The sequence below is a fragment of the Rhinoderma darwinii genome, chromosome 7 (genome assembly GCF_050947455.1).
Source record: "Rhinoderma darwinii isolate aRhiDar2 chromosome 7, aRhiDar2.hap1, whole genome shotgun sequence".
NCBI classification, from domain to species: domain Eukaryota; kingdom Metazoa; phylum Chordata; class Amphibia; order Anura; family Rhinodermatidae; genus Rhinoderma; species Rhinoderma darwinii.
Window position 1 is genome coordinate 45403105 of NC_134693.1, and position 20510 is coordinate 45423614.

The 20510-nt window shown below is 42.5% G+C and overlaps 1 protein-coding gene and 2 long non-coding RNA genes across 4 annotated transcripts in view; 2 read left to right on the forward strand and 1 right to left on the reverse strand.

The window, feature by feature from the left end:
• The window catches only part of LOC142657846 (uncharacterized), a 484403-nt gene that overhangs the window by 438568 nt on the left and 25325 nt on the right, over positions 1 to 20510 (forward strand). The gene's annotated exons all lie outside the window — the stretch shown is intronic.
• On the reverse strand, positions 9157 to 11122 carry LOC142657847 (uncharacterized). Its single transcript, XR_012849990.1, has 2 exons — positions 11018 to 11122; positions 9157 to 9708 (listed from the first exon to the last, which is right to left on the reverse strand). It is a non-coding gene; the product is annotated as an uncharacterized LOC142657847 (long non-coding RNA).
• VAMP4 (vesicle associated membrane protein 4) overlaps positions 11130 to 20510 on the forward strand; it is a 32624-nt gene continuing 23243 nt past the window's right edge. The window contains exons 1-3 of one of the 2 annotated variants that reach the window (XM_075833300.1): positions 11130 to 11277; positions 12698 to 12842; positions 18494 to 18540. In XM_075833300.1, the coding sequence (XP_075689415.1) occupies positions 12777 to 12842; positions 18494 to 18540 (113 nt within the window). In that variant the 5' untranslated portion in view covers positions 11130 to 11277; positions 12698 to 12776. The remainder of the gene's footprint in view (positions 11278 to 12697; positions 12843 to 18493; positions 18541 to 20510) is intronic. The other variant, XM_075833299.1, reaches the window with a different exon arrangement.

The following is a 20510-nucleotide window of genomic DNA, read 5'->3' on the forward strand; positions in this document are numbered from 1 at the left end:
GACCTAATGACATTTTGTCCAAATAGCACAAATGGCTTTAAAACAACAAAAGAAGGAATAAGTCTCTTACTAATCCTGTCCCGATGCTTCCCTGGTGCTGTCTCCCCCACCAGTCTCTGTTCTTCTGGCTTCAAGGTTTGGCTGCAGCGGTCCTATATCTTGTCGACACATCCCCTCTAAAAGCGAAATAACGGGAATTGGTAGGAGATTAGTTGACTATTCATTCTTTTGTTGCTTTATGGCCATTTGCACTGTTTTACAATACAAAAATGTAATTTATCTTCAAGCTTCATTCCTAAACAATTACGTGGACAGTCTTCTGGCATTGAACTCCATTGTGTTGCTTCAGATTCTAAGCAATTGAGATGGTGCTAAGTATAGGAAAGGGCAAGCTGGACTATGGTCAGTGTATACAAATAACATGTGCTTTCTGTAAGTGAGTAAATTACCAGAATGAATAAAATGGCTCAGGCAGCACCATCCTCTGGCTGTTCAGGCTGTAAAATGGCCACTAGCACTACAGTAGTCAAAAACACCTAAAACAGGAGCAGCTTCAGTCCTATTGCTTTCCAATCCTAAGCTACTGAGAAGGTGCTAAATATGTGAAGATGGGTTATGCAAGAAGAAGTTTGGGAAATCTAGAACAAATATGTCCTAAATAACATGCTCTTTCTGTAAGTATGAGTAATTTTCCAGTCAGAACATAAAGGCCCTGGCAACACTATTTCCTTTTGAAGTTTGCCAACCTGCAGCCTTGTGAGTTACAAAAGTCACCATCTGTCTGGAAATAAATATTACAAAAGAGTTTCTAGAAGCAGATTAATAAGACTATTGTGTTCTCAATAAGAAAATATTTATATTGTAGATGTATCTCCGATTGTGAATTAGAAAGCTGTGACCTACAACGTAGATACCTGAAAAAAATTATATGAGATATCGCCCACATTTTTTTTTTCCCTTTTTTGGGGTTTGTTCACACGTGGCAGATTTGTTGCAGAAACTTCTGCCATTTGTGTCCTATTTCTCTGAATGAGGTCTGCAGAAATCCATGCACATGCTGCAGAAACAACCAAATTCTGATTAATGGGACTGATTTTGAGTCTCAGAAATTTCTGCAACAAATCTGCCACGTGTAAGTATGCCCGTATAGAAAAGGACAAATTAACAGCCAAGTGTGTATGACCAAGTGGCCATTCTGCTCTACGTCTCTATTCATACATAGAATAGACATGACTCAAGCAGTTCACTTCCTTATCCACTCAACATAGTGTAAAACTCAAACACAATAGCGTTATTAGGCAAATCTGTTAGGGCAGATGGACGTTATAGAGGGAGCACCCCACTCAGGATCCCCCTCTATGAGCCAGTATGGACAGTTATTATATAAGAGCGCCTCCCTCACTGGTGGACCTTATCACGATCTGTGGGTATGTAGACCCACTAGGCTGTAGCGGGGTTGCTGCTGGCCAAGCAACAGTGTACCAAGTCTACAAAGTCCAAGCACATGGGTACATGCAATAGTCCAGACAGTAGCAGCGGCTTGGGCACAGATGGTACTTTGACATCATGTGATGCAAAACGTGGCAGATGACACCAGACGTGGCGTAAGACCGCAGGCGTAGTAGTTGGCACAACGCTACTCCAACACTAGAGAGGGCACAGGATACAGGTAAGGCACGGCAACAGGATACAACTAAGGAACCATTTGCAAGACGAACAGGAATACAAACAATGCTCAGGCAAGGAGTGAAAGGGCAGGGCCCTTTTTATAGTCCAGGGTGATCTGGGAGTAATTAGTTAATTCTTAACATGTGTGCTGGCCCTTTAAGGATGGGAATGCGCTTGCGCGCACCCTAGTGGTCACTGTAGGACAGGACGGCCGCATGTACTGGCATCTCCCGGGAGGAAGATGTCGGCAGGATGAAAGGGGTCTGCGACCGAGGCCATTGCAGACCTGACCTATCCATGCATTTAAATGGCCGGCATGCAATATCACAGCCCCCCATGCACACATACTGGAATTTTCCGCTGCAGATTTGAGAGCATGTCCATTATGTTTGCGCATTTTTGTTGCAGATTCCACCTATAGGTGGCACTAGAGAGACAGTTTATCTTCCTTCTGTAAGAGAGCGATTTTAAACACCCTTGCAATACAAAGGGTGAAATCTGCTACAAATACATGGCAAAATCCAAACTCGCCCTTTTCCATCACTTCTACAGTTTCATTCACTGTTATTTATGCACACATTACCACCCCGATCCCCAACTTATTAAGGCTAAAATAAATTTCTTGTAATAAAAATTATGCAAACTAATAATAATATAAGAAAAATGCTAGAATTAATATTTCTGATGGTTGATGAGGAACATTTTCCCCTATAAACATTAACGGCATTGTGATTGGAGGTGCCATCAATTTAGATTGAAGCAGACCCGTCCATTTGGACCCCACAGTGCCCGAAAGTTGGCTTCCCTATTGTATAGACATGCATATTTAATTGATATTGTATAAATGTCTTAAAAATGGGAATCCCTAGCAATCTTTCTGTACAATGTGCACACTGCTGTCTACTGTGTTCAGACCAATGCAAGCTGAATTTACAATTGATTTAGGGTTCTCTAGCAAGTTGATGTCTTAATAATTAGCACCTAATCCCAAGTGCTATGTGATTGTCAGGTGACAACATATGGATGAGCTTTAGGGCCCTTTTACAAGGGCCAATTATCGGGCAAACGAGCGTTCATAGAACACTTGTACCCGATCATTTCCCCGTGTAAACAGGGTAACGATCAGCCGATGAACGAGCAAATGCTCATTCTTCGGCTAATCGTATCATTTTTGCAGCAGAAAATATTATCGTTGTTGGCAGCAAACAGGGAAACGAGGCTGACATGATAGAAATTTATGGGGATGAGCGATCGTAGTAACAAGTGTAGTAACAAGTAATGATAATGTATGTCCCCATACATTACTTATAATAGCTCCTTGTGAAAAAAGCAAAGAGCGCCGATCAACGAGCTGTCTCATTGATCGGCACTCATTATGGCCATAATGGGCTGGTGTAAAAGGACTCAAACTCAACGCTGCTTTGTTTACATGCGGCTGCAGGTTCTTATGGAGCACGAACCAGGAGCAGAATTAGAAGGTTTATATTGGTAAGAATCAAATTTTCAATTGACATTATCTGCTTAATGATATACTTTTTTCAAGTTGTAAAACCCCTTTAGGCATCAAAAAGACGCTCCTGGTGTCTGTTCACTTGGTTCAGGTCACTCAGGTGCTGGTCCATGTAGCAGCCACATTGGATGCTATTACAGGTAATGCTTAATAGTTGTAAGTGTTTATCAAATATAAATGCACGTTCTGAATTGTAACATGTTGGGTCTCGACGCTATTGCTGTGGATGGACTTTTAAACGTGCACCTGTTTATGTCCAAGTACTGACGTGACCTCTCAGCCAGACATATAAACCGCTCCATACTCTGATATTTCCTGAGTCATAGGATCTACCGGTTAAAGTTTCCTTCATGCAATACTTTCTGAAGGCTATGACTCAATCATCCTCAATACACCAACTCTATAATTCTTCATGATGTTTGAGAACTGCTCAATTTTATGTAGGAAACGATATAAATACAAGTAATTGAGAATTACTCTATAAAACAGCTTAGAGGAAAAAATGGCAGAACAGTTTCATGCCAAGTAACATATATTTAATAAAACTTTGCTATCATAAAATTTAAGCTACTGTATATGAAGTGAACGTTTTCTTGGGACAAGTGCTAGGTTCACTAATGTGTACACTAAGATAGTGAAATCTAAACGCAACATTAAAGGATTATTCCCATCATGCAAAGCAATGGCAGATCGCTATGTTATGATCAGGGGTTTAACGAACAGGACCCCCGCTGATCCCTAAGTTGAAGAGGCCGCGGCTCTGCTTTAGCGCCGCGTCCCCTTCATAGTGAACTCAACACTGCTCCATTCCAATGATTGGGCCGTGCTGCGGTTCTCTGCACTGCTGGTGCAAGGAAAAACAGTATAGGGGACACCGTGCTAAACCAATGCCGCAGCCCTTCATTCTCAGGATCAGTGGAGGTCCTGGCAGGGGGTTCCACACCGATCACATAGTGATGGCATATCCTAGCCATATGCCATAACTTTGCGTGATGGGAATAACCCTTTATAGATGTGTGTTGGCATGAAGCATTTTTTTTTTAAACCACAGTGTAGCCTAGCTATAGCAGTTTCCTCACAGTCTAACAAACTTGCTTATTAAATTCACAGTCGCGAGGGCGAAAGGCAGGGCGTTAATCCCATACAAGTTGGCGCATCCCACTGAAATCAGTGGGTTTGGCTGACTTATCTCTCACCAGTATGTCCAGCGTTACTGAATCCTAAACATTTGTGTCCCACAAGCCGCATGTAACTCCCAAGGTGCACTGTGGTCACCCCGGCTCTGTAGGAAAAAGCTCAGTGGGCTCTATGGCACCCAGTCACCCTACTAAAGCACAACTAATGGTTTGTTCATACCCTTCACTGCTTGTACTTGTGTTTACCATAGAAGCAAAGTAGGAATCTATTCACAAAAGTGTTAAAAGGTTCGGTTATCCATTCTGGGTTTTTTTTTCCAACCACAAACCGGAACTAATCTTTGACCAGTTCGAGCCTGCACTATGATTCAAGTCTGCTGAAACCATATCCAGACCACCTGTATTGACATTGCTACTCCCTGTGAAGGTCCAATTCTTTTTTTTTTTTCTGCCCCATGGTGCACTTCCTTTGCGTTTCCACATGACCGGATGACAACAAACGAATGCTGTCGTGAGCTAACTGGGAATTTGTATAGGAAATTGCCAACCACTGTAGTCGTAAGTTATTTCTCATGATTCCCAACGTCTCAAGCGGCTCGTAACAATGTTGCTTGGTTATCTTGGCCAGCACAGGCTTCAGTTGTATCCTGGAAGAGGAGCTCCGAAATGATGGCGTTCAGGTAAGCAAAACTTTACTTGGGGGCATTTAGCGCACCCTAATTGTCATATAGGGTTTTTTATAGATTTATGCTCTAATTGTATGCATCACAAACCCATCCTATCCAAATAACCGTTTAAATTACAAACGACCGACAATTCTAGCGCTCATTAGAATGGCAGTTGCTTAAAGTGCAGAGCCCCTTTAGATGGATTTGTGCCCATAAGACCGTAATTAACCACCCAACCTACCACAGAAACATAGAAGAAGAAAAGTAGAACAATATAATAGGGTACAAGGAATTTTTGCAGTAAATTCATGACTTAGGTTATTTTCATGCACAGTGATCATGGCTGCATCGACTATAAAAACTATTCTTATTTCTGAAAAAAGTTTTATTGGCAAATATAGTTTCGAATAAAATGGAATGAATAATTGTAGATCTTACGCAAACTTATTTTGCCAGTTCCTAGTTACAGAACAGTTAAATAGAGGAATTTGTGTGCTGTCTTGTTTTCAGAAGAAAAAGATGACCCTAGATAAGTAAGATACACAGAGGACATAATCTGAGAATTGTAATATTGGGTTATACTTTGGAATCACTTCCTGGCTTAAACTCGTATTATTCAAGAAAACTGATTGCTTTCACAGAGGCATCTGAAAATCCAATGGAATGTGGATTGGATATTTATACCACACAACCGCTCCGAGGTGATGTACGGGGCAGGATTTAGATGGAACTGTCGCAGGCAGGAATGTACGCTTATTTTTCCAGGCAGAAGCACAGTTTTGCAAAATGTTTTGAGTTTGGAAAAGTCGTTCTCTACTAGTATTTCCATAGAACAGAAACTTTACAGATGTTTAGTCATGCTAAGTATAGGAGGGCACCAGGCAAGTCTCCTCTATGTGGTCAAGACAAGGTTTACAAATGGGGGTCTACATCAGAAGTCTATACAACTCTGCCACGCTTAAATTCTGCCCTAACCTGTTACATTATGCCCAGTTTACACACATTTCATGGTAATACTTTATTCATAAGACCTGACATGACTGAATCCAAGAAGAGGAATAGGGGGAATCCAACAACTTTTCTATGCCCGAAAAATCGCAAATTGCTCAAAAATTTGGACTTCTGGCTGGCGTAGATTTCACTCAGTGGCACACAGACGGTCAAAAATGCGACAAATTATTTTAAAGAGACGTGGACAAAAAAAAATGTACTCCAGATTTTTTCTTTGGAGCCCCAGTCTGAATAAATTTTTCCCATATTTTTCAGGAACTTAGCAGGAATAAAAATAAGTGCTTATGCCTTGACGGTATTATTCCGTGAAGCTGCCCATTTTTAGAACTATTGTATAATTGTTTCAAAATGTAGATATATGAAGGTACACTATATGGATAAAATTACTGGGACACCTACACATTTGAACTACAGGAGCTTTTGTGACATCCCATTCTAAATCCATAGGCATTAATATGGAGTAGGTGTCCAACAAAACAGCTCGAGGATCGGTGCACGTTTGCTCCTTTCACAAGGAGCTATTATCAGTAATGTATGGAGGCGAGCACTGGTTACTCTTGTTTCTCCTCCCCATACATTTCTATCACGTCAGCAGCACATCTCCCTATTTACACAGGGAGATGCGCTGCCGACAACGATAATATTTTAGGCTGCGCAAATGATACAATCAGCCGATAAATGAGCGTTTGCTCGTTCATCGGCTAATCTTTGCCCTGTATACAGAGGGCAATTATCGGGAACAAGCGTTTTGTTAACGCTTGTTTGCCCGATAATTGGCCGGTGTAAAAGGGCCCTTACTTTACGTGGTCTGCCATTTTGTGGATGAGTTGCTGTAGTTCCTAACCGCTTCCACTTTGCAATAATGCCATTCACAGCTGATTGTGGAATATCTAGGAGGGAAAAAAATTCAGGAACCGACTTGTTGCAATGGTGGCTTCTTCTTACAGTACCACACTCATATTCGGTGAACTCTTTAGAAAAATTCATTCATTCACAAATGTTTCTAAAGGTGGCTGCATGGCTAGGTGCTTGATCTTATACACCTATAGCAAAGGGACTGAAACACCTGAATTCAATGATTAACAGGTGGGTCCCGATACTTTTGCCCATATAGTGTAGGTGGTGCTCACATAATTTTGACCCTAGCTGGACTCCTTTCCATTCTGCATTACATTTCCTGCATATTTCCGAGAAAACACTGGCTTCCAGCTTGTTGGTATAATGATGTCTCCCAACACTTCTCAGGCATGTGCAAAACAAATGGGGGGGGAGGGTGTCCCCTCCTTCATTTTTTGAAAGAAGGAAATAATATTGACATAATCCCAAATAATGGTACCAACTGTCCAGAGCCGTAGGTCTGCTTGTGCTGCGCGGCTTTAGCCGCAGGACCGTGACCTGGCACGACGTGTGTCATCGCTCTCCCTGGACCTTCAAAGGGGGACCGCCCTAGTGTTGCAGCGCTTGGTTATCAGCCCTGGTGATGGGTTTCCCGATATTTTTCCTGTGTTTGACCCAGCTTTCATCTTGACTCTACTTGATCTGACTTATCCGTGTACTGACTTCTGGCCTAACTTTGCCTCCTGAAACTGATTATTTGATCTAACGTTGCCTGCCTGTTACCCAGTCGGATGTTTGACCACGAAAGGTTCACACCCGCCAACTGCAGCCCAACCATCTACTGGGGACTGCAATCTGGGAAGCTTACTGGCAAGGTCCAAACCTCCTTGTGGGGGTTAGGGGTGAAGTACAGGGGATTCCTTACACTCCACATCCCAGTTTAGCCTGCACCAACTTAATGTTTCCAGTCAATCGTTGTGCCTGCTGGCTGCCAAACCTACGCTGTGCTCCTCTGCTTCACTGTCCCTGAAACGTCCCGCTAACCTGTGCTACTCTGCATCACCATCTTCAAGACATCACCCAAGTTTCAACTACATTAGTTTAAATACTGGGCGTTACAGGTACATTACTGTGTCAAATAAAATTGTCATACAGCGTACATAGCACTTCTATCCAGTACAGTTCCAAGTAGTGTCAAACAGAGGACTTTGCAGCTCTTTTACCCCAATGCAAAATCTGTAACAGGGTCCCTCACCTGTGTAACGTTTAGAAGACTTATGGGGCAGAAGGACCTTTTGGAGCCTTCTTTTACCTGGGCATGACTGCTACAACGGCACCACCTATAGCTGTCCTTGGTGGCAAAATAATACTTCCTTAATTTTTTTATTAGAACTAGGCTCCAGTAATCAGTATAGGAACTTTCTCCATAAGATCAAACTACTTCCTAGGGCACTGGCTCTTGGCACTTTCTCTATATGGTCCACACTATTTATTTTAGTTGTTGAGCTGTAATTTAGTGCCTTTTTGGAGGTAATGTGTCTTTAACATGTAGTAAACTTACCTTTTATGTATTGGAAAATTGCAAAGATAGAAATTCCCAAATACGGGCTGTTTTATGATTGTGTCTGATTCATCATAGGCAATTTAGCTTTTTTGTTGAAAGGACATCGAAGTATCAGAGAATCAAATGATTATTTAGCATATGTCCTGTTCACTTTGTATTATTTGAAAACGCTTAAAGGGTAACTAAACGTTCAACAAACTTCTGGCATGTCATAGTGACATGTCAGAAGTTTTGGTGGGGGTCCGTGCACGGAGACCCCCACAAATCGCTATAACAAAGCGTCAGAAGTGCTCGTGTAAGGTCTGAGCTGTATTGATTCTGTTCGGCTTTTTCCGGAAATCCGATGTAGAGGTGTATGGGCTCATAGACTTTCTATTGAGCCCGTACACTGCTACATCGATTTCTGCAAAAAGTCGAACAGAAACTAAGTGGCTCAGCGCTCACACGAGCGTTTCTGCCGCTTTCGTTTTTGAGATTGGTGGGGTCTCAATGGTCAGACCCCCACCAATCAAAACTTCTGACATGTCACTATGACATGTCAGAAGTTTGTTGAACGTTTAGTTACCCTTTAAATATTTTCACAATGCAGTACACAGTATTCAATTTAACATACATATCCTTTGCTATATCATCTGATAGTCTAGCACATGTTTATAGCACAAAAGATGAAGGAAAGAACTGAGACGAGATACAATATCAAAAACAATGACTATATGGTGACATTTTGTTTAAGATTTGTGTTCATTCTCTACTATTTTCCAATTATTTCTCTATACACTAAGGCTTTATTCTCGTCCAATCACAATGCTGCTTATAAGTTTCATTGTGTCACAAACAAATTGCATCAAAGTCATAGAATCCCGCCGCATCATTCACCTCCCGGCTGCCGGCGAAATGTTCCAACATTTCTTGTTGATTGGTGGAAGTCAGACGTGTTCTCAGGGCTGTCCAGAAACTCTTGGACATCAACAGGATATTCTTTATTTCAGAAGAGTTCTCAAGCATTTGACAACCTGTTCCCCGCTGGTGATGCAGGTTGTCACAACAAGGGAGCAACAGAAATTCGTTTTCCATGTGGAAGGGGAGGAATGGTTACCAGCTGCTGTTGAGACCCCACAGATGGTCCTCTGGGTCGTGTCCCGTGTCGGTTTCATGGCGTAATGACCCTTGGATTTTGCACCCCATCTCTTTACTTCGGGCATACTGCTGGTTTCATCAGTCTTGGAAACATTTATCTTGCTCACTTACTATCTTATCTTCTTACTACTTCCATGGACTCTTCAGTGGTGGATGCAGTTATGAGCAGCTACTTCCCTGTGAGGGAGACCATATTTATTCATCACTCTAAGGGCTTATTCACACGAACGTATAATATGTCCGTGTGTCACACGGACCTATGTTAATGAATGGGGCAGTTCAGACTGTCAGTGAATTTCACACGGCGTATGTGCGCTGCTTGAAACTCATGACGTCCTATATTTGCCCGTGTTTCGTGCTGCACGCACCCATTGAAGTCAATGGGTTCGTGCAAATCGCGCTCGGTACACGGAAGCACTTCCGGGTGCCACGCGTGATGCGCGATACAGTAAAATCTATGAATGAAAACAAAAGCACCACGTGCTTTTCTGTTTGTAAACATAAAAACAGAGTGTCATCATGATGCCAGCTGCGTGAAAATCACGCAGCCACGGATCATATGCTGATGACACACGTAACTTTTGCTCGCAAAACGCAACATTTTTTGCACGCGCAAAACGCACAGGCTCATGTGAATCCGGCCTCAGGCACAGTAAACAATGAGAGAAGCTGATAAATCCCTCTTCCCACTCGCCCTCTCCAGTTGTTTCCACCTGTGTTGCAGATAGCGGGGAGGGTTGGGGTAGGGAGCTGTGTTCCAGGGTGGCAGGCGCCGTCTCTTCCACTTCTGGGCTAAGTTCTGCAGGGCAGGCAGCAACGGATGTGACCCAGGGTCAGCGCCTGTTATCAGGCCGGGTAATACTCAGGGATTCTCCTTGGGCAAGGGAATCCCTTCTCTGTATCTGGCTTTTTCCGGCTCACGTGATTTCGCTGGGCCGGCATCTTCATTTTTTGGCACCAGTTTTTAATTTAAATTAGGCACCTTTTTTTTGTATATGCAGAATCTAATATAATGTATATGCAGAATCTCTGGGGGAGATTATAACAGTCACTTATCAGGAAAGTGGATGAAATTTATGAGAACTCAGTCTGGCACTTATGGGTACTTTTTGGCTGGGGCACTGCGGCTGGCACAACCAGAGCGCCAACTACATGCATTTAGCTGTCATTGTTATGGGGGCATTGTGACTAACTACGAGGAAAATGTGAATAATCTGTTACAGTGTGCATGTTGTGGAGGGAGAGGGGATGATTTGCACCGATTTCTGATTTGGATTGTATGACCATGGATGGAGAAGCCTGTAAGGATTCAGGTCTGTAAACAACAGTATCCCCCCATCCACTTTTTGAATGCAGATCAATTGAAAAGTACAACATTTTGGAATATATGAGATACATTTACATGAATCCCCTTTATCTATGATAAATATAAAAGCTTTCAGAACGTAATAATAAGGAAATATGATTATTTGCTGCACAACCTTACCTTACACTAGTGGATGAGCACAATTATTATGGTGGTTGTCACTCAAGAGGTGTACAAACATGGCAGCGGCAATGCCACATAGTATTACGTACGCATGCGCAGCTTTGGCATATACATCTATTACAGAGCACAACAGGAAGAGCAGCAGAGCACCGAGTCGAGGCTATCGGCAGCAGATGAATCGCCATGTTTAGACGCTCGTTAGAAACCAGTGATACAGACGTCTAAAGGGAAAAGCAGCAACATCCGACACCACATTGGTAAATGGTTTCATTATTGTAATAGCGCCCCCCATCGATGACGGTGTAATCTATTGTCACAACGCTTGATTGACAGGAGGGTGATCTGCTTTACAGATTGTTATTGTCCTAGCAATCAGTGAGCGATGTCAGTACCTGCAGAGCTGTTCTATTCTTATACAGTCATCATGCGCTATTTCCTCACTGGTATATGTGGTATAGAAGACGGTGCACCTGTTTCTCCATTAGCCCTGCTAGTGTGTGTGTGTGTTCGTTCGTTCGTTCGTTCGTTTCTCCATTAGCCCTGCTAGTGTGTGTGTGTGTGTGTGTGTGTGTGTGTGTTCACACATGTGTAGTGGATAAGTGCCATGGCAGTCACTCTGTACTACAACAAAGGCCTGGGACTGAAGACAGTGTTTCCCAGCAATGGGCACAAAATCCTATGTGGTGTGACTGGAAGTGACATCATGTCCTCCTATAATTTAAGCTCCGCCTCTGTTTCACCATGTCATCAAGGGATCATCCTTTATGGGGCCTCATCAGATTTTTGCTTGACTTATCTTGAACTTATGTGGCGTCACTTTACTCTATAGAGGTGACATTTGAGGTTCTGGACCTTGATGGAAAAACTATAGCGGGACCCTCAAATATTAATGTGTCATTTGTAGTACGGCTGTCCTCTGATGTAGCAGAGGGGCTACGAACCAGGTCCTAGGAGTGACCGCAACCTCTGCACCTCCTATAGTTACAGCCCCATTACGCTAGTCAAATCCAGAGCAGCATTCAGAATTCTGCTGGCTTTCTGTTACCAGGAAGCAGTGCATTGCATAAAGAATTAAAGAGACAGTTGACCTTCACATGTAAGAGACATGTCCGCAGTTGTCCTTGCTAGAATGAAGGGGACGCAATGCTCCTCAAAGCACGGTGCTCCTTTATCATCTGACTCAGATCTTAAGGGATCTGTCATCTGAATTTACCATTCATTTTAATAGTACAGCAGGCGCATTCACATTACAGTGCCCATTGCAGTGAATGGGAAATTCAGACCGCTTGTCTTACTTTTTTGCACGTAGCAACCACAGTTCACGGTTCAAAGTTCTGGGAAGCTTAGAAACATTTACTGCTGCATCGCAATAAAGTCAATCTTTGTTTAGGACAGTTGTCATACATGATTCCCTCTGTTATCAGTGCCTCATACCCGACCCTTTTTTCTATATGCTTATCTGCATTCAAAATTCTGCTGGTTGCCCTTGGAAACAGACAGCAGTTTAGCGCCAATGTCAGTCATGTGACCTAACCGCAGGGACTCCATGTGCCGTTTCACAGCCTCCTGTACACAGCTCTGCCATGTGCATGAGGCCTAAAGCTTCTTTGGAATCTTACATGGGGAATATGTCAGGCTTGTTCTGCCGTCCGTTCACTTATACTTTTTATTTTGCAGCACCCGGAAACTGAATAACGACAAAGCAGCAAGTTCGTTAAATCTTCTCAGCTCTCTACCATACATTTAATCTCACGCCATGCCTCCAAAGTTTAAGCGGCACCTCAATGATGAGGAGGTTACGGGGTCCATAAAAAGTGAAAGAGTAAGTATTACATTGATACACTGCATGTTTATTGCATACGTACCTATCCTGATGGCTGAATTTGCACCCATAGGTTACGGCTCCAATACGCCAATGTTGTCCGAGTTGGCCATTGACGCAGTTATTTTGTAAGGGTGGGAACAGTTTTACAGGAAGTTTATAGAAAACTAAATCCATATTTGCCTTAAAATGCGTTTCTTATAATTAGGTCTTCTGTAATAATCGCTGTTTAGACGTTATGATTAGGGCGATGACTGCGTCCAGATCCAAAGTTTTTTGTTTTAGTAGCCTTATCAGATTCCAATTTTATGGATCTGATAATTTTGCCTATTTACACATAAAAGATAGAGGAAAACTGGTGCAGACAAAGTGGAGTAGTCGCCCATGGCAACCAATCAGGTCACTGCTTTCATTTTCCATATTTCCTCTGAAAAATGAAAGGTGGAATCGGATTGGTTACTATGGGCAACCAGTCCACTTTTGCCTTGGATAAATCTTCCCCAAAGTTCTCCTTATAATTGTTCACATCATATCAACGTCACAATGTAGAAATCCAGCCTAAAGCTTGCCATACATAGTGCAAAGTTTTTGCTCAATGCCACAATTGGACTAACACCCGATCAATATCACACATCATGTTGGAATATGTCCTTGCATGTAGGTGAGTCTTGTATTATAGAGAAAAGCGATAGCACAGTGGAAGTCAAGGAATGAGATATCTAAAGGTGCCCATACTCATCAGATGGAAGAGCAGACGAATCCACCAATTTAAGCGAGACCAGGCCACTATCTAATGTGTATGGGGGTCTCCCAAATCTACCCCAACATCAGATGGCAAAATTTAACATCCAGATTCTTTGTTCCTGCGGGAGATAAGTCACTGCCAGAGTGGTCTGGCAGAGACCTATTCCCCTCCCCGAAAAACAGCCAAGCGTGCATGTTAATGGTGGAGTCAGATTCATGAGCGTTCGGTCGACAGCTATCTAAAGTGTATGGGCACCTATACTGGTTCTATTGTTAGCTTGAGGTGCACCTGTTATGAAATGGGTGCACTTTAAATTTCGGTGTAATTTCTCCTGTGGTGGCGCTGCAGGGAAACTGAACACTTTTACTGTTAGTGCTCCCCATGGATTACTGCTGATCACTGGGGGTCCCATCAGGTAGACACTTTGTGACCTGCTTATTTCCAAGGGACCCTTGTAATAACTAGGGACTGTCCAAGGAAGAGAACCCTTTTAGTCCTTCATGGAGATCTTAACATATATCTTTCTTATAACAGGATTTCGTCAAGTATTCTAGATAATTTCTGCGCAGTCCATGGGAAGTGCAGCGCTATCCGTATAAACCGCTGACTCACATTTTTTGTCTTTGAGTACTTGTAATTCTATGAATACTGGGAGGGGGTTTGTCAACGTTTCCTCTAATGTTGTTAGCCAATTTGTAATCGGCTGAAATAATAGAACAGTTAACGGTTCTGTTGATCTACTAAATTGCCAGAAGCTTTGTGATCGCCCCGTGCTAATGAATAGCAGACCCCGGAAGTTCTGTAGTTGGTGTTTGCAGTTTATGATTTTAGCTGGAGCTTTTCAGTTTGGCAGAACATACCACAATTTGTAAAGTCCGTAGATCTAAAACTTCAGCTTTTACTTCTGGATGGAATATATAAAGCACAGATTCTGATGTACGTGTGTTCTGATTATGACTTTTTGCACCATAATTTGGAACAGATTTTGCCTGTTACAGATTAGCAATGGAAACCTTCTTATAATGATATTTGTGTGGAGTAATTTTGGCAAAACTGAGCTGTGCAGTAAATTGTATACTTCTCCAAAGAGGTTCCTCTTCTAGTGTCGAAGACTAGAATCTGTTTTGATAAGCATTTTAACTTAAAGGGATTGTCTACTTTGGGAATATTCCCCTGACGATTGTCAAGGTGTTTCACTACCTGGTCACTCAGCATTCAGCTGTAAGCTGTGGGTTATTCCAGCGACAATTATTGAATTTCCCTGCAGCGCCACCGCAAGGAAAATTAAGCAATGTACATTACTCATTGCAATCAGTGGGCTATACGTGTGTTGCATGAACATGCCATGTACTCCGGAAGATGGGACCTTCTTTTTAGCTGCTCTCCACTCTAAGGGTATGTTCACACACAAACTCAAAAACGTCTCAAAATACGGAGCTGTTTTCAAGGCAAAACAGCTCTTGATTTTCAGACGTTTTTTAAGCCACTTTTTGGAGCTGTTTTTCTATAGAGTCTATGATAAACAGCTCCAAAAATGTCTGAAGAAGTGACATGCACTTCTTTTTTGCTGGCCGTTTTTTTACGTGGCCATTTTTCAAAAGGGCCGCGGAAAAAAACGGCCCGTCGGAACAGAATGACATTTTTCCCATTGAAATCAATAGGCAGATGTTTGGAGGCGCTTTGCTTGCGACTTTTCGGCCGTTTACTCAGCTTTCCCTACTGGGATGTTTGAAAATGGGTTTTCTAACTCAGATGAACTCCTGTAGTTGTCTTTCTTTCTAGTTGTTATTTTTGCTTGTTCACCTGTTTTTTTTACTGGTTTACGGTGGTTTTCTGTTGAGGACACGTGTAGGAGCAGTGGAGGTGGATTTCAAATTGATAGTTAATGGCCGCACGATTTTGCAGTTAAGGTCCCCTTCTTTGGAGGTATACGTCGAGAGGACTCCAGATGTATACCTCTGTTCGAAGGATGCAACATATCCTACTGTATAGGCATACATTTGGATACATTGCCCGAACTCCCCAGGCAGAGCACTACCTGAAGCTATGTGCCCGTAACACATAAGGCGTTACTATGGACAAGATATTTATATAGTTCTCTATGTACGTATCCTTTCCATAGAGTAGCCTGTGTGGATATTTATCATGTAAACAAACATTTTCCCCACAGCAGCGCTCCCCGAGATAAGATCTGAGGGATCAGATGTCAACAGCGTGTATATTAGGAAGGTGTCATGCATCTATTGCTCTGTTTCTTGAGACATATTTACAAAATCCCAGTGAACTCCTTTAAAGGGGTTATTTTAGGACGACCACTCCTGTTAGGGCAACCCCATTTAGGGCATGTGGATGACTTAGAAAGGGGGTCTCCCACTCGGGACCTCCCGTCTTTATGTGCAAGGACAAAGAGCAGATACGGTGCATACGTGCATGACATGGACAGCCTTTCATTTGACTGGCTGCCATGTAATGCTACATTTCCCTAATATTTCCCCCTACGCTTCCCCTAGAGATAACAGCATGGAGCGAGAGAAGCTGGATAACCATATCGGCTTCTTTTTTAGAGAGAAGCTGGATCACCATGTCAGTCTTGTTTTTTTAGAGGGAAGCTGGATAACCATGTCGGCCTTGTTTTTTAGATAGAAGCTGGATAACCATGTTGGCCTTGTTTTTAGATAGAAGCTGGATCACAGTGCTTCATTTTAAAAGGAGGTTGTCTTCGTGACACAACCACTTTAACTTCTGTCATTCTTGAGAATTTCTTTACAATAGCTCTTACTGCTTCTACTATATCTATGTCCTATTTATGTGTTTTTAATAGTGGAAATATATTATTTATTTTATTACCCACATAGTCAGAATTATGTTTTGTCGTTTAGTGGTTTGAAAGAAAACCCCCACAAAATCATGACAATTTGCAGTAAAATTGCATGCAGCACACTGCCGCTTGTGTATACATGCTGCCAAATACGGGAGAAGATGGTAACCTAAATGGGTAATTGTTAACTGCCCACAGATTATCAGTGAATGCTTCTGAAACTAAAGAAAGCAATTCCGATAACATACAATATGTATTTTTTTACCTAGCTGGGTTACTATATTAATAGTGCGGGAAAAAGGCTAACTCACCTGTAAAAGGATCTGCCAGGCACAGCTTCTGAGTCAACGCCCATAGGTAATCAGTCTGCACCTGCTTCTATGTCTGTGAGACTGACTCCATCTTCCACCACTCAGGATGGCAGGCTTAGGAGTGGGAGAGCCTATCACAGCCTGCCCAGACGGAGCTAGCTCCCGCCCTCTGTCTATTTATACCTGCCTTTCCTGTTCCTCCTTGCTTGTGATTCTTCTCGTTTGGTTTCCTGGCCCTGCTGCAGCTTCTGAACTATTTGTCCCTGCTTCATACTGACCCTGGCTTACTGACTACTCTCCTGCTCTGCGTTTGGTACCTCGTACACTCCTGGTTTGACTCGGCTCGTTCACCACTCTTGTTGCTCACGGTGTTGCCGTGGGCAACTGCCCCATTTCCCTTAGCTTTGTGTACCCTTGTTTGTCTGTCGTGCACTTACTGAGCGTAGGGACCGTCACCCAGTTGTACCCCGTCGCCCAGGGCGGGTCGTCGCAAGTAGGCAGGGACTGAGTGGCGGGTAAATCAGGGCTCACTTGTCTGTTCCCTACCCCCATCATTACATCACCAGTGCTTTTCTATGTCCACACAGCTGAATTTTTGTGGGAATGTTTGCGCAATGGGAGGCGGACGCACTTCTTTCCTGCTAGCTGATTTTTTTCAGCTAGCGGACAAACGAAGCGTCCTGACCGATCTTCGGGCGGATTCCGCCCAAACCTCCCATTGAAGTGAGTAGGGAATCTTCCTGCCGACAACAGGAATAATTTTTTGCGGCGAGACCCGCCAAGCAAAATCCGCCGTGTGAACATAGCCTTAGGCTTTTATCTTTTACTGTGAAGACGTAAGAAGACGGTACCTTCGATGCCTCAGACACACTTTTAAACGTTTAATGGGAGTTAAATAACTTGTTTACCAAGGAAAATCTCCTTCCCATAAAAACATTATGATTTGTTTCCATCCAGAATGAAATCTCATCCTGGAAGTAACAATCGGCTTTTTGTCGTGCGTATATTAATTTTGTTGGCCGGGCAGGAATTAGTGATATTTGGTGGCTTTCAATAATAAGGCAATCCAATTCTGAATCCAGCGCACATTTTTGAAAAGATGTAAACAGAATTATTTCCATATACTACAAGGACATCTCATGCCAATTTTTTTTTAGTATTCGAGCATTTGGCTCTGTGTCTTGCCCACCTGATTTCCATTGTGGCCATATTACTATTGAGACATAATCTAACTGGATATTTGTTTTGAAGTTTTTGTATAAATCTACCCAACACATGTCGTCTTATTTCAGCCTATTTCTGCCGGCACATTCATGCATTTTGCCCAATGTAATAAATAGATAACTGGAGAAGATGGTAAATTGTGCCAGCTCATAACTTCAATGGTCTATACAAACCCAGTCTGTGATGTATTCACTCATCAATGTACCTGTAAATGGCATTAAACCAGCAATCTCAGAGTAGACTGCCGTATAACGGTCCCATTGGAGTTTGGCTGTTTGCGTTCGCTGTGACACATATAATTATTGAAAGATGGGTTTAGCTATTATCAAGTCGATGCAACTATTTTTGTAGCATTCTAATTATCATGTGTACTGTAATACATAGAATCTAAAGCGGGAACTAAAATAACACTTAGGAAAGATAATACACTGGAATAATAGCCAATGCCTGTAAGGATAAGGAATAGAGATGATGGAACACGATACGGAACAATTTTTTTCCGAAAAGTTTTTTGCATGATTTAAAAAATTGTATTTTTTTTTCTTCTACACAGAGAAATCTGTTGGAAGACGACTCTGATGAGGAGGAAGATTTCTTCTTGTAAGTACCTTAATCTTAAAGTGTAATAAACATATACCTTACCACAGAAGAATGTTGTATACGGTCGCCAGGTTTATGTGAGCACCAATTTTTATCTTCCCCCTATTCAAGACAGATGTGCAGACCTTGGCTATATATTAGCCACTCTTTCTACCACTAATGCAATGACCTTTTCAATTCCCATATTTATTGTCTTTTCAACTGGTACCATAACCGATCAGATACAGTAGGTATGAGAAATTAAAATCCCATTGCAATAGTAGTGAATCTGCATCTCCAGCTATGATGATCTCCTTACCACCACAGACAGGTGGCTCACAGTCTGCCAGGATCAGGCCAGTGAAATTGAAGACTTACAATTAAGTTATTCGCGCGCAAACTTCTGCGACTGAAAAATCCATTCTGCAGCATGTACTTGGATTTCTGCAAATGCGGTCAAGATGATTGGGAGAGTCACAGAAATATCTGCAACAAATCGGCCGCCTGTTAATATACCCTTAGTCCGGGTTCCCACGGGTTGGATACGCTACATAAAAATTACGCAGTGTATCCGACCTGGAACCTGCAACACATAAAACATCATCCCAGGAGGACGGACTGCAGGACTGATTAAGTATAAATTTATTATGAGTTGCGACACTTGACTTTGTTGTGGGTTTTGCATCCCCATTGAATTCAATGGGGAAAACCTGCGACAGAAAATCAACGAAAACGCAGCCTAAGTTGACATGCTGCTGATTTAAATTCCGCACGGCAGGTTAATGTATTAACGTTTTCGTTGCGTTTTTTTTTCGCAATGTGGGCATGAGATTTTCTAAATCTCATTCACTTTGCTGCTACAGTAAATGCTGTGGAATTCCCGCTCAGAATTCCGTTGCGGAAATTTTGCAGCATTTACGCTACATGGGTACCCAGCTTTATAATCCAAAGCAAGCGGAAAACCACTTCATTCATCGTTGGCTTTGGAAGGCGGACAAAACAAGCTACTGGCGCACCACTGACAGCTGGACTGTGCTGCTAGGATGGCTCAGTGTTGCAATTGGTCTGGTTGACACACAAGTGAGGTGAAGTTGAGGTGCGAGCAGGTGCCTCTGCTGCCGCAGTGTTGCAGCAGCATTTAGTGAACACTACAACACTGATGGAGAGGTCGCATTGCACCACTGATTATTGTTAAAAACATTTTTTGAGCAGGGCAGAAAGCAGTGTACTAAAACGAGTCCTAACTTAACTTAATCCATAGAATACATCTATTGTGAGCTCTGTGTAGTAAATGTTCATATTAACCAATAGCATTCTTCACAATAATTGTATAGTAATATTCTCAGCATTTGTTCAACTACTAGACCGTCAACTGTGGCACGTTTCTTCATCTCATGTTCATTCCATCATGCTGCCATGCCATGAATTATTTAACACATATATAAAAAAGATTAGCCCTGCTCTATTTAAGCCGCCATGTGAACTTTCCAATTATTCTTGGAAAAAGATGCTTCTTTTGGACTCTCTTACAGTTTATCACTTTCTGCTGAATTATTTTGTCCAGCATATTAAATGTCCAATATATTAAACCTGATAGTAATAAAATACTTATGCACAGAACCAGTAGAGATGAGCTGAGAAGTTTTGTCAGTTTGAGAAAGGACAGTGTTCCACTTCTGTAATACTGATAACTATTTCACAAATGAAGAGCCAAACCCTTAGGCTGGGTTCACACGAGCACATTACGTCCGTAATGGACGGAACGTATTTCGGCCGCAAGTCCCGGACCGAACACCGTGCAGGGAGCCGGGCTCCTAGCATCATAGTTATGTACGATGCTAGGAGTCCCTGCCTCTCCGTGGAACTACTGTCCCGTACTGAAAACATGATTACAGCTCCCTGCAGTGTGTTTGGTCCAGGACTTGCGCCCGAAATACGTTCCGTCCATTACGGACGTAATGTGCTCGTGTGAATCCAGCCTAAAGCAGCTC